The 13269-nt window shown below is 42.9% G+C and overlaps 1 protein-coding gene across 4 annotated transcripts in view; it reads left to right on the forward strand.

Moving 5' to 3' along the window:
• snx9b (sorting nexin 9b) overlaps positions 1–11309 on the forward strand; it is a 30351-nt gene extending 19042 nt beyond the window's left edge. For 2 of the 4 annotated variants that reach the window (XM_064991224.1, XM_064991226.1), the window contains 14 exons: positions 952–1129; positions 2209–2332; positions 2610–2697; positions 2849–2974; positions 3177–3294; positions 3463–3593; positions 3729–3832; positions 3922–4025; positions 5743–5820; positions 6145–6221; positions 8428–8517; positions 8771–8885; positions 9315–9406; positions 9733–11309. In XM_064991224.1, coding sequence (XP_064847296.1) covers positions 952–1129; positions 2209–2332; positions 2610–2697; positions 2849–2974; positions 3177–3294; positions 3463–3593; positions 3729–3832; positions 3922–4025; positions 5743–5820; positions 6145–6221; positions 8428–8517; positions 8771–8885; positions 9315–9406; positions 9733–9780 — 1473 coding nt within the window. In that variant the 3' untranslated portion in view covers positions 9781–11309. The remainder of the gene's footprint in view (positions 1–951; positions 1130–2208; positions 2333–2609; positions 2698–2848; positions 2975–3176; positions 3295–3462; positions 3594–3728; positions 3833–3921; positions 4026–5742; positions 5821–6144; positions 6222–8427; positions 8518–8770; positions 8886–9314; positions 9407–9732) is intronic. The other 2 variants (XM_064991225.1, XM_064991228.1) reach the window with 1 other exon arrangement.
• The last annotated feature ends 1960 nt before the right edge of the window (positions 11310–13269 follow it).

Consider the following 13269-nt stretch of genomic DNA (forward strand, 5'->3'; position numbering starts at 1 on the left):
AAGAAGATTGGGAGAATGTCATATGGTCAGACGAAACCAAAATATAACTTTTTGGTAAAAACTTAACTCGTCGTGTTTGGAGGACAAAGAATGCTGAGTTGCATCCAAAGAACACCATACCTACTGTGAAGTATGGGGGTGGAAACATCATGCTTTGGGGCTGTTTTTCTGCAAAGGGACCAGGATGACTGATCCGTGTAAAGGAAAGAATGAATGGGGCCATGTATCGTGAGATTTTGAGTGAAAACCTCCTTCCATCAGCAAGGGCATTGAAGATGAAACGTGACTGGGTCTTTCTGCATGACAATGATCCCAAACACACCGCCCGGGCAACGAAGGAGTGGCTTCGTAAGAAGCATTTCAAGGTCCTGGAGTGGCCTTGCCAGTCTCCAGATCTCAACCCCATAGAAAATCTTTGGAGGGAGTTGAAAGTCCGTGTTGCCCAGCAACAGCCCCAAAACATCACTGCTCTAGAGGCGATCTGCATGGAGGAATGGCCAAAATACCAGCAACAGTGTGTGAAAACCTTGTAAAGACTTACAGAAAACGTTTGACCTCTGTCGTTGCCAACAAAGGGTATATAACAAAGTATTGAGAAACTTTTGTTATTCACCAAATACTTATTTTACACCATAATTTGCAAATAAATTCATTAAAAATCCTACAATGTGATTTTCTGGATTTTTTTTTCTTCTCCTTTTGTCTGTCATAGTTGAAGTATACCTATGATGAAAATTACAGGCCTCTCATATTTTTAAGTGGGATAACTTGCACAATTGGTGGCTGACTAAATACTTTTTTGCCCTACTGTATATTCAAATTTCTATCAAGTCCAGTTATATACCCTGTAATTTCTTTCCCTGACAATTTAAAACCAGTATTGGTTGTTAAAAAGGCCTCTACTCCTCTACCCCTACCTATTTTTCTCTCTCCTCTCTCTCGCTCCTCTAGGCGAGTAACGGTAAAGACCCGTGGTCGGTATGGAACCAGGACACCACGGGAGATTCCTCCAACAACTGGGCGGCCCAGCCAGAGGGCACTATTACAGGCACCATTACAGGCAAGAGTGCTGCCCCTGACCCCTGGGGCTCCACAGCACAGAGCCATCCTCAGGCCTACCAGGGCCCAGGTAAGAGTCACTGTTCTAGAGGAACTAAAGGGCAATGAGGGCCCCTTTATGGACCTCAACACTTTGGTAATAATTTACTCGTAATACTGTAGGGAAGACCTACTTTAGCAAGTTTCTGGCAAAAGACTTGCAGAAAGATGTCTCCAGAAATGATTTTTCCCCCTTGTTATACCTCTTTTTAGGAACTTTATCCATTGATAATATCTATGTTTTGGGTTTTAAGAATATAGCCTTTGGCATACATGAAGGGTGGTGTTTTGCAATGCATTTTCTAGGTGTGGTCTTAAACAGGGGACGGTGTTGTCATCGATAGTTATGAGATCACTTGCCTTTGCAGAGTTTTTGCTGGCTTTGGTTTTTCACTTCCCGTTTTAAAACTATATTCTGAGTTAAGACGTGACTGACTGAATGAACGAAATAACAAAGTGCCTCTTCTTTTTCCTTCCAAAGATATCTATCCATATCCCTACCTTATTGACTGGTCAGGTATCCCACCATGCATTGCCTGCTGGGAGGGTTTCCCTGTTTGTGCGAGTGACTGTTTCTTGTTTTAAGAAAATGTCTGGCATGTGTATAACCAGTAAATGTACATTATATTCTCTATTGCAGGCATGTGTTTCAATTGTGTGTATTTTATCTCAAGAAAGCTATTCACAGTATTTATAGCTTAACACTTAATTGGTTGGTTTTGCGGATATATCTAACTGATTATCTAGACTGATGTAATAGGTTTGTTGTTTCTGTTTGGCTACATACTGTACAGTATATTTACAATTTTTCTCTCAAAACATAGCACGGTGTAGTGCAGTGCAGTGGTCTTCAAACCTCTCATCGGGCACCCAAGACTTTCCCTGAAGTAGCTCACCTAATTCTCTAATCAAGGGCTTAATGATTAGTGATTGGAATCAGGTGTGCTAGCTCTGGAATAAGAACGTCTGGGGGTCCTCGAGGAGAGGTTTGAAACCCACTGGTCTAGTGCATGTTCTCTGATCTCGGTTTTAGGCTTTTTATGCTGTATGATCTCTCTTCCATGTATTTGGTTACTAAGGGTGTGTGGGTGTGTGTGTGTGTGTGGGTAGGAGCGGAGGACGATGAGTGGGATGATGAGTGGGATGATGTGAAGTCAAACTCCGAGTCTGGAGATGGAGGGGCCATCCAGAGAGGAGGGGCTACTGGCTCCTCCATGAAGATCTCCCTCAACAAGTAAGACAGCTGACTACTACTCCAAACCATCACACTGAATCCACAAACACTAGCCACTTTTACCCAGATTTTACCCACGGTAAACATAAACATTGAGTCAATATACAGAGTTTGGCCATCTTAGTTTGTGGTTTAGAATCTGAGACGTTTGGCGGAGGATAGTTAGTCCAACTCTGTTAAACCATTGCCGTTGGATTTCCAGACTGTCAAGTGTCCCTTTCCACCTAACCACTGACACTTAACCCCTGACCTTTACCCCTGTGTGTTCCTCTTTGAGCAGGTTCCCCGGGTTCTCCAAGTCTGGTCCTGAGCTGTTCCTCCTCTGCAAGCAACCACCCAAGGGAAAGGAGAAGATAACCATCTATGTGAGTTGGTGGAGGACCTTCATCAGTACTGGACATTGAATGGAGTGTGGTTGGCTGTGTTGTTTAGCAATTTTTTGTACTGGAGTTTTTTTCAAATTGCTGTAGGATTTATCTTGTAGGATTTAATAGGGTTGTCTCTGCTCCGTCTCAGATGGGGGAGGTTGGTCCAGTGTGGTCTTATCCAGAGGCTCAGCTGGACTGTGTCGTAGCCGACCCTAAGAAGGGCACCAAGATGTACGGCCTGAAGAGCTACATCGAGTACCATGTCATACCCAACGTAAGTGTCTGTGGGACCACTACTAGTATCAATGTGAATGGTCATTAGTGTTTCTGGCTCGATCATTTCTAGGGACAGATACATTGTCCAAATGCCTGATATAACGAGCTGTCTCAGATAAAAGCTGCAGTTGCCGAAAGCCAATATTATGCCAACCCATTGGCATTATAGTGCATGTTAACTTTGTGTGATTGGTTTGCAGACCACAAACAGACCTGTCAATCACCGATACAAGCACTTTGATTGGCTGTATGAGAGGCTACTGGACAAGTTTGGTTCAGCCATCCCCATCCCCTCTCTACCGGACAAGCAGGTCACAGGTGAGAGACTGACCTGCTAACCTCTCCTCTCCTCCACTGAGAAACCCTCTGTCTATCCTATAGGAGAGGAGTTCACTTAATGCAGGAAGGTATATGTGGAGCCTGGGGTTCTCCTTTCAATGCACACCACTTATATCTGCTCTCTCTCCCTTTCTCCCTCTCTGCCAGGGCGTTTTGAGGAGGAGTTTATCAAGATGAGGATGGAGAGGTTGCAGGGCTGGATGACCAGGATGTGTCGGCACCCTGTGGTCTCCAGCAGTGACGTCTTCCAACTCTTCCTGACCTACAAGGACGAGAAGGTACAGTAGGAGTCTTCCTCATCTTCCTCCCCCAGGAACAGCAGAGGGGTGCAGTATCAGACTGGACATGGAGCTCTGACTGTACAGGACTGGTAGTGACACTGAGGATTGGCTATTGAGCACTGTGTTTTGCAGGACTGGAAAACAGGGAAGAGAAAAGCAGAGAAAGACGAGGATGTGGGAGTGATGATCTTCTCCTCCATAGAGCCTGAAGCCCCCGACCTGGACCCCATCGAAGTGTGAGTGACATCACACCACTCTGCAGCACACATACACAATATGAAATGTTATGGGCTGTTTTTCTTCATTTGTTTCCATTGCGTAACAGGGAGCAGAAGTGTGATCAGTTCAGTCGTTTCACTAAAGCTATGGATGATGGTGTAAAGGATCTACTCACAGTGGGCCAGGAGCACTGGAAGAGATGCACAGGACGTATGTATACTCTACATAAACACTACTCAGCAGCTATGCAGGCTATATACAGTGCCTTGCGAAAGTATCCGGCCCCCTTGAACTTTGCAACCTTTTTCCACATTTCAGGCTTCAAACATAAAGATATAAAACTGTATTTTTTTGTGAAGAATCAACAACAAGTGGGACACAATCATGAAGTGGAACGACATTTATTGGATATTTCAAACTTTTTTAACAAATCAAAAACTGAAAAATTGGGTGTGCAAAATTATTCAGTCCCCTTAAGTTAATACTTTGTAGCGCCACCTTTTGCTGCGATTACAGCTGTAAGTCGCTTGGGGTATGTCTCTATCAGTTTTGCACATCGAGAGACTGACATTTTTTCCCAGTCCTCCTTGCAAAACAGCTCGAGCTCAGTGAGGTTGGATGGAGAGCATTTGTGAACAGCAGTTTTCAGTTCTTTCCACAGATTCTCGATTGGATTCAGGTCTGGACTTTGACTTGGCCATTCTAACACCTGGATATGTTTATTTTTGAACCATTCCATTGTAGATTTTGCTTTATGTTTTGGATCATTGTCTTGTTGGAAGACAAATCTCCGTCCCAGTCTCAGGTCTTTTGCAGACTCCATCAGGTTTTCTTCCAGAATGGTCCTGTATTTGGCTCCATCCATATTCCCATCAATTTTAACCATCTTCCCTGTCCCTGCTGAAGATAAGTAGGCCCAAACCATGATGCTGCCACCACCATGTTTGACAGTGGGGATGGTGTGTTCATTGTGATGAGCTGTGTTGCTTTTACGCCAAACATAACGTTTTGCATTGTTGCCAAAAAGTTCAATTTTGGTTTCATCTGACCAGAGCACCTTCTTCAACATGTTTGGTGTGTCTCCCAGGTGGCTTGTGGCAAACTTTAAACAACACTTTTTATGGATATCTTTAAGAAATGGCTTTCTTCTTGCCACTCTTCCATAAAGGCCAGATTTGTGCAATATACGACTGATTGTTGTCCTATGGACAGAGTCTCACACCTCAGCTGTAGATCTCTGCAGTTCATCCAGAGTGATCATGGGCCTCTTTGCTGCATCTCTGATCAGTCTTCTCCTTGTATGAGCTGAAAGTTTAGAGGGACGGCCAGGTCTTGGTAGATTTGCAGTAATCTGATACTCCTTCCATTTCAATATTATCGCTTGCACAGTGCTCCTTGGGATGTTTAAAGCTTGGGAAATCTTTTTGTATCCAAATCCGGCTTTAAACTTCTTCACAACAGTATCTCGGACCGGCCTGGTGTGTTCCTTGTTCTTCATGATGCTCTCTGCGCTTTTAACGGACCTCTGAGACTATCACAGTGCAGGTGCATTTATACGGAGACTTGATTACACACAGGTGGATTGTATTTATCATCATTAGTCATTTAGGTCAACATTGGATCATTCAGAGATCCTCACTGAACTTCTGGAGAGAGTTTGCTGCACTGAAAGTAAAGGGGCTGAATAATTTTGCACGCCCAATTTTTCAGTTTTTGATTTGTTAAAAAAGTTTGAAATATCCAATAAATGTCGTTCCACTTCATGATTGTGTCCCACTTGTTGTTGATTCTTCACAAAAAAATACAGTTTTATATCTTTATGTTTGAAGCCTGAAATGTGGCAAAAGGTCGCAAAGTTCAAGGGGGCCGAATACTTTCGCAAGGCACTGTAGTTATAACACATGACCGAATCTGTGTGTGTCCTCAGCTTTGCCCAAAGAGTACCAGAGGATTGGCAAGGCCTTCCAGAACCTCTCGTCTGTCTTCACCAGCAGTGGATACCAAGGTAGGCCTGCTTGGACAGACATTTACCCCACTAAATGGGATATATATGGATCTCTGTATGTTTTAGTTTGTTCAATGTAAGTGTTTTTTAAATATTTTATTTTACCTTTATTTAACCAGGCAAGTCAGTTAAGAACAAATTCTTATTTTCAATGACTGCCTTGGAACAGTGGGTTAACTGCCTGTTCAGGGGCAGAACGACAGATTTTGTACCTTGTCAGCTCGGGATTTGAACTTGCAACCTTTCGGTTACTAGTCCAACGCTCCAACCACTAGGCTACCCTGCCGCGTGTAATGTAAAAAAAACAGGTTCTTGTATCTGCAGGAGAGGCCACCCTCACCGATGCCATGACTTCAGCGGGAAAGACCTATGAGGAGATAGCTCAGATGGTGGCTGAGCAGGTACAGTACCAGTACAGACGTGTCATAACCTGCAGATCTCTCTCTTAACCCTTTATCTCCTCTGGGTTAAAAGAAATGATCCGAATGTGTGGTTATTTTCAGTGTCAGAATTGAATTTCCATGTTATTTTATTTGATCATTTAAAAACAAGATACTGTTAGGTTCTGAACAAATAGAGTAAAAACTCAAACGGATGACTAGGAAAAATCTCATACACCTGCAAAGACAAAGCATGATGACACAAGCACATATATTTATAACCTCCTCCTAGGCAGGGTCAACTCCTTACACGTCTAGACAGCCAATACATCTGTCGCCAGGCAGGAGCTTAATTGGTTTCTCTCACTGGTGTAGTCATGGTCCTTCCTGATGCTAGAACCTTGGTGGGTGTGGAAGTGTGTGTGTGTGTGAGATAGGACTGTTGTGGTGGGCCCCTCTGGCCCCCCTCCCAGAGGTTTCTTCTCACTTCATCTGTTGACTTAACCTCGAGCCGAATTCCACGCTCCTCTCACGTTTCGCAGCTGGCCTGCCCTAAAAGAGATTAACTACCCTGTTGCCCTTTACCTCCCTCCTTAGGACTTACACCAGATTCCTATCCACCCTTTATTGACCCCAACATATACATTCCTTATACATGTACAAGTATCAATATGTTTTAGTATAGTAAAAGTATATTTCGAGCTCGAATCCAACAATATGCATACAAAATTATTACATTGATTAAAGAATCATTGAGGATGAACACAAAAAAGCACATGTCTGTGACTTATTTCCATTGTGGTCCTCTTTCATGACAGTGTTTGGCATAATGTGGCACGATAAAAACATACACATCTAAATTGGCAGGTCAATTTGGTTACTTATAATCATAAGAACACAAAAACATCCAGTTTACACACTATTCACAAAGGAACTAGGAGGGATTGCTCACACAAGCACACTATCCATTTAATGCTACTGGGAGTAGTTCTAACACAGACACATTATTCCACTCAGAGGCTGCCGAAGAGTCTCCGTTGAGAGTGTAGTTGCTCAAGGGCTGTAAATATGTGTATTAGTATTTGAAAGGCAATGTGTGCTATACGTCAGATGTAGCCTTGTTTTTTTTTTTGTCTCAGTTGTTGAGGCCTTGGAATCCAAAATAAGCCTTTGAGGGAATGTATGCCAGTCTACTTTCAGGAGCAGCTTTGGGCGAGTGGAGGCAACTTCCTGTTGCTCTGTGTACTTCCTTTAGCCCCAAAGGCCTTGTGCTCTATTCCCGTTCCTTTGGTCTCTCTTTTTTTCTTCATCGCCCCAAGCTGCTCCTGTCTGATGTCACTTCCTGGATGTCTGCGTGCGTTTCCTGTGACCTCACAGTGTCTGTTTTATATCCTAGTTCTGACCTTCTTCTGACCCTTTCACTAAGCATCCTGTGTGTGAGGTGTGTGCTATCTGAAGGGAAGAGTTCAAGACTTGTATGATTACTCCATGACATTAATTTAAGGCCACCAGCACTAAATTTAAGGCCACCAGAGCAAAATATGTTCTCTACGTTCCTCTGAGAGTTCAGTTGAACATAATGTTTGAATATCAGTTCTCTGATTTATATCCATGAGAGTGTAGTGTGGTTTGTAATGAAATCAAAGCCCCACCCTGTTTTTGATGTTGTCGCAGCAGCGTCGACATGGAGGACTCATCTGGTAAGCATGTGTTGCTCCAGTCCAGAGGTTTCTGTCCTTGGTCCAGACTCTGTTTGACTTCTTTTTGACCTTTTGACCTCCACCAATCATTAGCATTAGCTGTGTAGTTCCATTCCTGGGTAGTTACTAGCACTCAGACACAGTGCTGTCTATATATATATGTGTGTGTGTGTGTGTGTGTGTGTGTGTGTGTGTGTCAGTTCCACATTATAGTAAACCTACAGTTCCCTACCTTGGTTCTCTGGTAATGTTTGGATGGAGTGTTATGGATCTCTCCCATGACCAAGCACGCCTTTGTGGATGTTGTTTTCCCTACATGGTCCTTTATTATCTCTGTTTTTGGTCATATTTCTATCGTTTTTAAGTGGTTTCCTGTTTTTTGCTATTTGAGACATTGCTACTACATTTCTTTCTGATGATGTCACAGTTGTATTATTGTACTCATCTTGTTCATTTGAAAGGGGATATTGGGTTGTGCGGCTGTGTGTGTGATTTGATATCTAATTGTCCATGTTCTCTCCCTGTAGCCCAGGAAAGACCTGCACTTCCTCATGGAGAACAACAATGAGTACAAAGGCCTTCTGGGATGTTTCCCTGACACCATTGGAGTACACAAGGTAGGCTCCTAGAGGGAGGGAGAGGGAGAGGGATTGGTATTCACATGATACTGAGCCTAGGGCAGAGGAGAAAGAGCGAGAGAATAACAACCATATGAAAATAACATTGCTAAAAGAACAAAACCATTTTATTTTGGTTAGGACCTACAGTGTCTTTGCTATTAATGTAGATCCCTGTTTAATCCAGTATAGCTGTAAAGTTGAATCCCTAGGATTTTTTGTAAAGCTAAAGACTGCTTCTTTTCACTGTTAGGCGGCCATAGAGAAGGTGAAGGAGGGAGACCGGCTGGTGGCAGCTAGCAAGATCACCCCTCAAGACAAAGTGACCATGGCTAAACGTGTTAGCACCATGTCATATGCACTACAAGGTAAGGCTACTGGTCTAATGCTAAACGTGTTAGCACCATGTCATATTCACTACAAGGTAAGGCTACTGGTCTAATGCTAAACGTGTTAGCACCAAGTCATATGCACTACAAGGTAAGGCTACTGGTCTAATGCTAAACGTGTTAGCACCATGTCATATGCACTACAAGTTAAGGCTACTGGTCTAATGCTAAACGTGTTAGCACCATGTCATATGCACTACAAGGTAAGGCTACTGGTCTAATGCTAAACGTGTTAGCACCAAGTCATATGCACTACAAGGTAAGGCTACTGGTCTAATGCTAAATGTGTTAGCGATGGTTAAATGTGCTAGCACAAAGTACTGTAAGCCTATGGCGTATAAAGAGATGCTTCCATCATCTATATTAAATCACGTGACAGTGGATTTCCTGTTTTCTCCCCGCCCACAGCTGAGATGAACCACTTCCATAGCAACCGTATCTACGACTACAACAGGGTGATGCAGCTGTACCTGGAGGAGCAAGTGAAGTTCTATGAGACGGTAAGAACACAATTTTAAAATGTCAGCTTCTTCTTCTCAAATAGAAAACCTATGAGTTCTTTGCCTGAATGACAGTGGATCTAAAGCAAATGAGTATTGCTAGCATTGAAATTATATTAATGAATGGGTCATTTCCACATGCTCACATGCAATTGTCTCTGACCCTGGTCACAAGGTCTGCTATGAGAGGGACTGCTATGAATAGATGCATCTGTACATACAAATAGTAGTCCATCAACAATGCTCAAATCTGATGAATGTTTTTATTTAGGCATTCAGCACATGGCTTTCAATGGGATTTTTCTCTTTATTCCTGGTTTGGGCAGATTGCTGAGAAGCTGAAGCAAGCACACAGTCAATTCACCACCATGTAAACCTGCCTCCTAAGACTGAAAATGCAAGAAACAGCTTAACACCCAAGAGATCTCGCTTTTTCTATTTCTCACTCTGTTGCTTTTTCCCTTTGCGCTCAGTGCAATTTCATTTCCTGCAGTCGTTAGCTAATGATGCTAATGTAATCTGTTTTAAACAGTCTAGGAACTGTTTAGGAAGAGGTGTAGACAGTCGAAACCCAAATGGGTGGATTGCAGCCATGCCTGATGCACAGTGGGTGCCACATACATCACCAAACAGCCCAGTCCCACAGGAAACAACACTGACTTCTTCCTGTGTCTCAGGTCAGGGTAACATGACAAACATTCAGGCCCTCGTTGAACATATTGCATAGTTAAGCATTGCCCTCACTGCCTCAGTGATTCACTCAAAATGCAGAGGTCAAAGAGCAGCTCTCTTCCCCTGGCAAAGAGGATACTGTTTGCATTTCCTTGTTTGACTGACTTCCTCAGTTCCACATTATAGTAAACCTACAGTTCCCTACCTTGGTTCTCTGGTAATGTTTGGATGGATGTGTTATGGATCTCTCCCATGACCAAGCATGCTTTTGTGGATGTTGTTTTTTGCTCCATGGTTCTTTATTATCCCCTGGTTATCTTTTGGACCTTACTCCAGCATCACAGCATTTCAACAGAAATTGTGTTTATGATTTTTTTTTAAGTGATTGAAACACTCACAGTTCAGAGTAGACATGTTGCATTATGCAGTGTCAGTTAAGTTCCAGCAGATATGAGAGAGAGTGGGTCACCACGCCCCTTGATTGTGAGTGTGTCTGAACACTGCTGGCAGTGCCCCGCCTCTTCCTTCACTCACTTCCTCGATCTCTAACAGGAAGCTCGACCCTTTCCTGCCACTGTGCCTTGTTGACGTTCTGTAGAAAATAGAACTGCATGCTTCGCTAATTCCCCCCTGCCTATTTTTTTTTTTTTTTTTTTTTTACTATTCACATCTTTCCAAAAACATGGAGTTCTGCTTTTCTCCCTTCTGGAAGGACAAATCCTGATGGGGAATGTTAGAGGTTATGCAATGGGAGCCTACTCCTCGTCCATGGAAGCCAAACATCAGCGAGCCAATGCTTCACCCAAAGCCAGTGCCAAACATGGTGGCTGGGTCTCAATACTCGTAAATTGCTCCCTTGTTTTCTTTCCTTCAAAAACAGCTGAGCGGTTTCACAATATTGCTTTCACCTATCAAATCCTTACATAGCAGTGGTTAGTAAGGAAATGTGTTAAGACAATTGGGACACAGCCATGCCTTTATCCAGGTGTCTATGACAGCTCTTCTCTGCCTCACTCCACTTAATACCGCAGTGCAATCTTCAATCATTATTTAATCTCCCTCTTTCTATTCTCGTCACATAAATACAAATAAATCTATATTCTATCTGATGCATGTGCTTTTTGGTTGTTGAGGTATTATTTTATGTATAGAAATATTTGCGATACGTTGTCACCCAGAAAGAGGAGAAATTAAGTTTGATTTAATAAAAATGATTTGTACTCTCCATGTACACATTTGCATTTCTTTTAGTGTGTTTGTGGGAGTGAGTGTGAGTCATGTCTTGTTCTGCCGGACTTGTGTATTTGGGACAACACCCACCCACACACAGAAGGCCCCGTCTGAAGATTCTGTAGAGATGGATAGGAATGAAAATGAGTTGGTCTATAAGCAGAGCGGAGCGTCAAAGAGTGTGTTTGTGCTGATTATGAGGGTGGAATGAAAGAGGTCTTTCACCCTGTACTCTGCCTGTACCCAGCTCTGACTGAAATCAGGTGCAGCTGGGTCTCTATCTCTACACCCAGAAAGAGTTAAATATTTCACTCTATAAAGAGTTAAATATGCTATATATACAGAAGTATGTGGACACCTCTTAAAATGTGTGGATGTGACTGCTTCAGCCACACTCGTTGCTGACTGGTGTACAAAATTGACTACACAGCCATGGAATCTCCATAAACAAACATTGGCAGTAGAATGGCCTTACTGAAGAGCTTAGTGACTTTCAACGTGGCAGTGTCATAGGATGCCACCTTTCCAACAAGTCAGGTTGTCAAATGTCTGCCCTGCTAGAGCTGCCCCGGTCAACTGTAAGTGCTGTTATTGTGAAGTGGAAATGTCTAAGAGCAACAACGGCTCAGATGTGAAGTGGTAAGCCATACAAGCTCACAAAATGGGACCACCGAGTGCTATAGTGCATACAAACTGTCTGTCCTCGGTTGCAACACTCACTACCGAGTTCCAAACTGCCTCTGGAAGCAAGGTCGGCACAAGAACTGTTCATCGGGAGCTTCATGAAATGGGTTTCTATGAGCGAGCAGCCGCACGCACACAAGACCAGTAGCGATTTTAGCAAGTAAATCTTGATGGGGGAAAATAAATAAAAGAGGGATGCATCCTAGCAAAGCCACTACACAACACTAAACAATACATTAATTGCACTATAACGGTGACAAACAATGCGCACAAACTGTTAAGGCCTACATAAAGCTGTCCCAACCAACAGCAGTCTCATCACCTTACCACTGCTACACCTGGCTATCAGCAGAGCCTTGTCTGGCAGTGAAAAACAGTTTATTCAGCCTCATTTACTGCCTTTTAAAAAAACTGCTGATATGGCTGACTTGCTAAAACAAATGTGGTGTCTACTGACAATTGAGATGTACAAACTATGATATAAGGTGACGACAAGCAGATGAGGCAATCTGAAATTTCGATGAAGACATTGAGCGAGCTACAGTAGGACGGACCTAGTCAATATAACTATTTGTTTTGCACTATTGAAATGTACAGCGCCACAATTCAGAACATGGGCCATTCTTATAGTGTTCTCCTTGTACACCAAGTCAGAAGAACCGTAGGATAAATAAAGGGGGCATATAAGCAGACAATGAAAGCTCTTACAATATTCAATGATTACAGTTCTCTAAAACAGGTTAAATGCTACACGTACACCACCAAGTCAGAACAGTAGGCAAAATTAAGAGGGGTATATGGACCAAATTATTAGTGTGAGGCACATGGGCTACTAACGTCTTACTGCACAACATACACTTAGTATTACTTTCTTAGCTACAGTATGCATATCTACCTGGCATATTGCATAATTTATGCAGGAGCATACAATACATTTTTGGACTCACCTTGTTGTGCTGTGCTCACTTGAACAGGAAGGTGGCACGTCCTTCATGGGCATATTTTGTCATCAAAGTCTGTCATTCTCTGGATTTATGGTGCTTTCAAAACAACTGGGAACTCTGGGGGGGAAACAAGGTCAAATCGTGATGACGTCATTGATCTTCAGGTCATAGCTGTAGAAAGAGACCAGATTTACAGTTCCGAGTTGGATGACCGTTCAAAATGTATTTTCCAATGCATTTATTCCCGACTTCCCAGTTGTTTTCGCAGTTCCAAGTTAAGTTGTTTAGACCGCGGCACAAATTATGTTTCATTGACAGCATGGCCAATGTGAA

The sequence above is a fragment of the Oncorhynchus masou genome, chromosome 16 (assembly GCF_036934945.1).
Source record: "Oncorhynchus masou masou isolate Uvic2021 chromosome 16, UVic_Omas_1.1, whole genome shotgun sequence".
Classification (NCBI taxonomy): domain Eukaryota; kingdom Metazoa; phylum Chordata; class Actinopteri; order Salmoniformes; family Salmonidae; genus Oncorhynchus; species Oncorhynchus masou.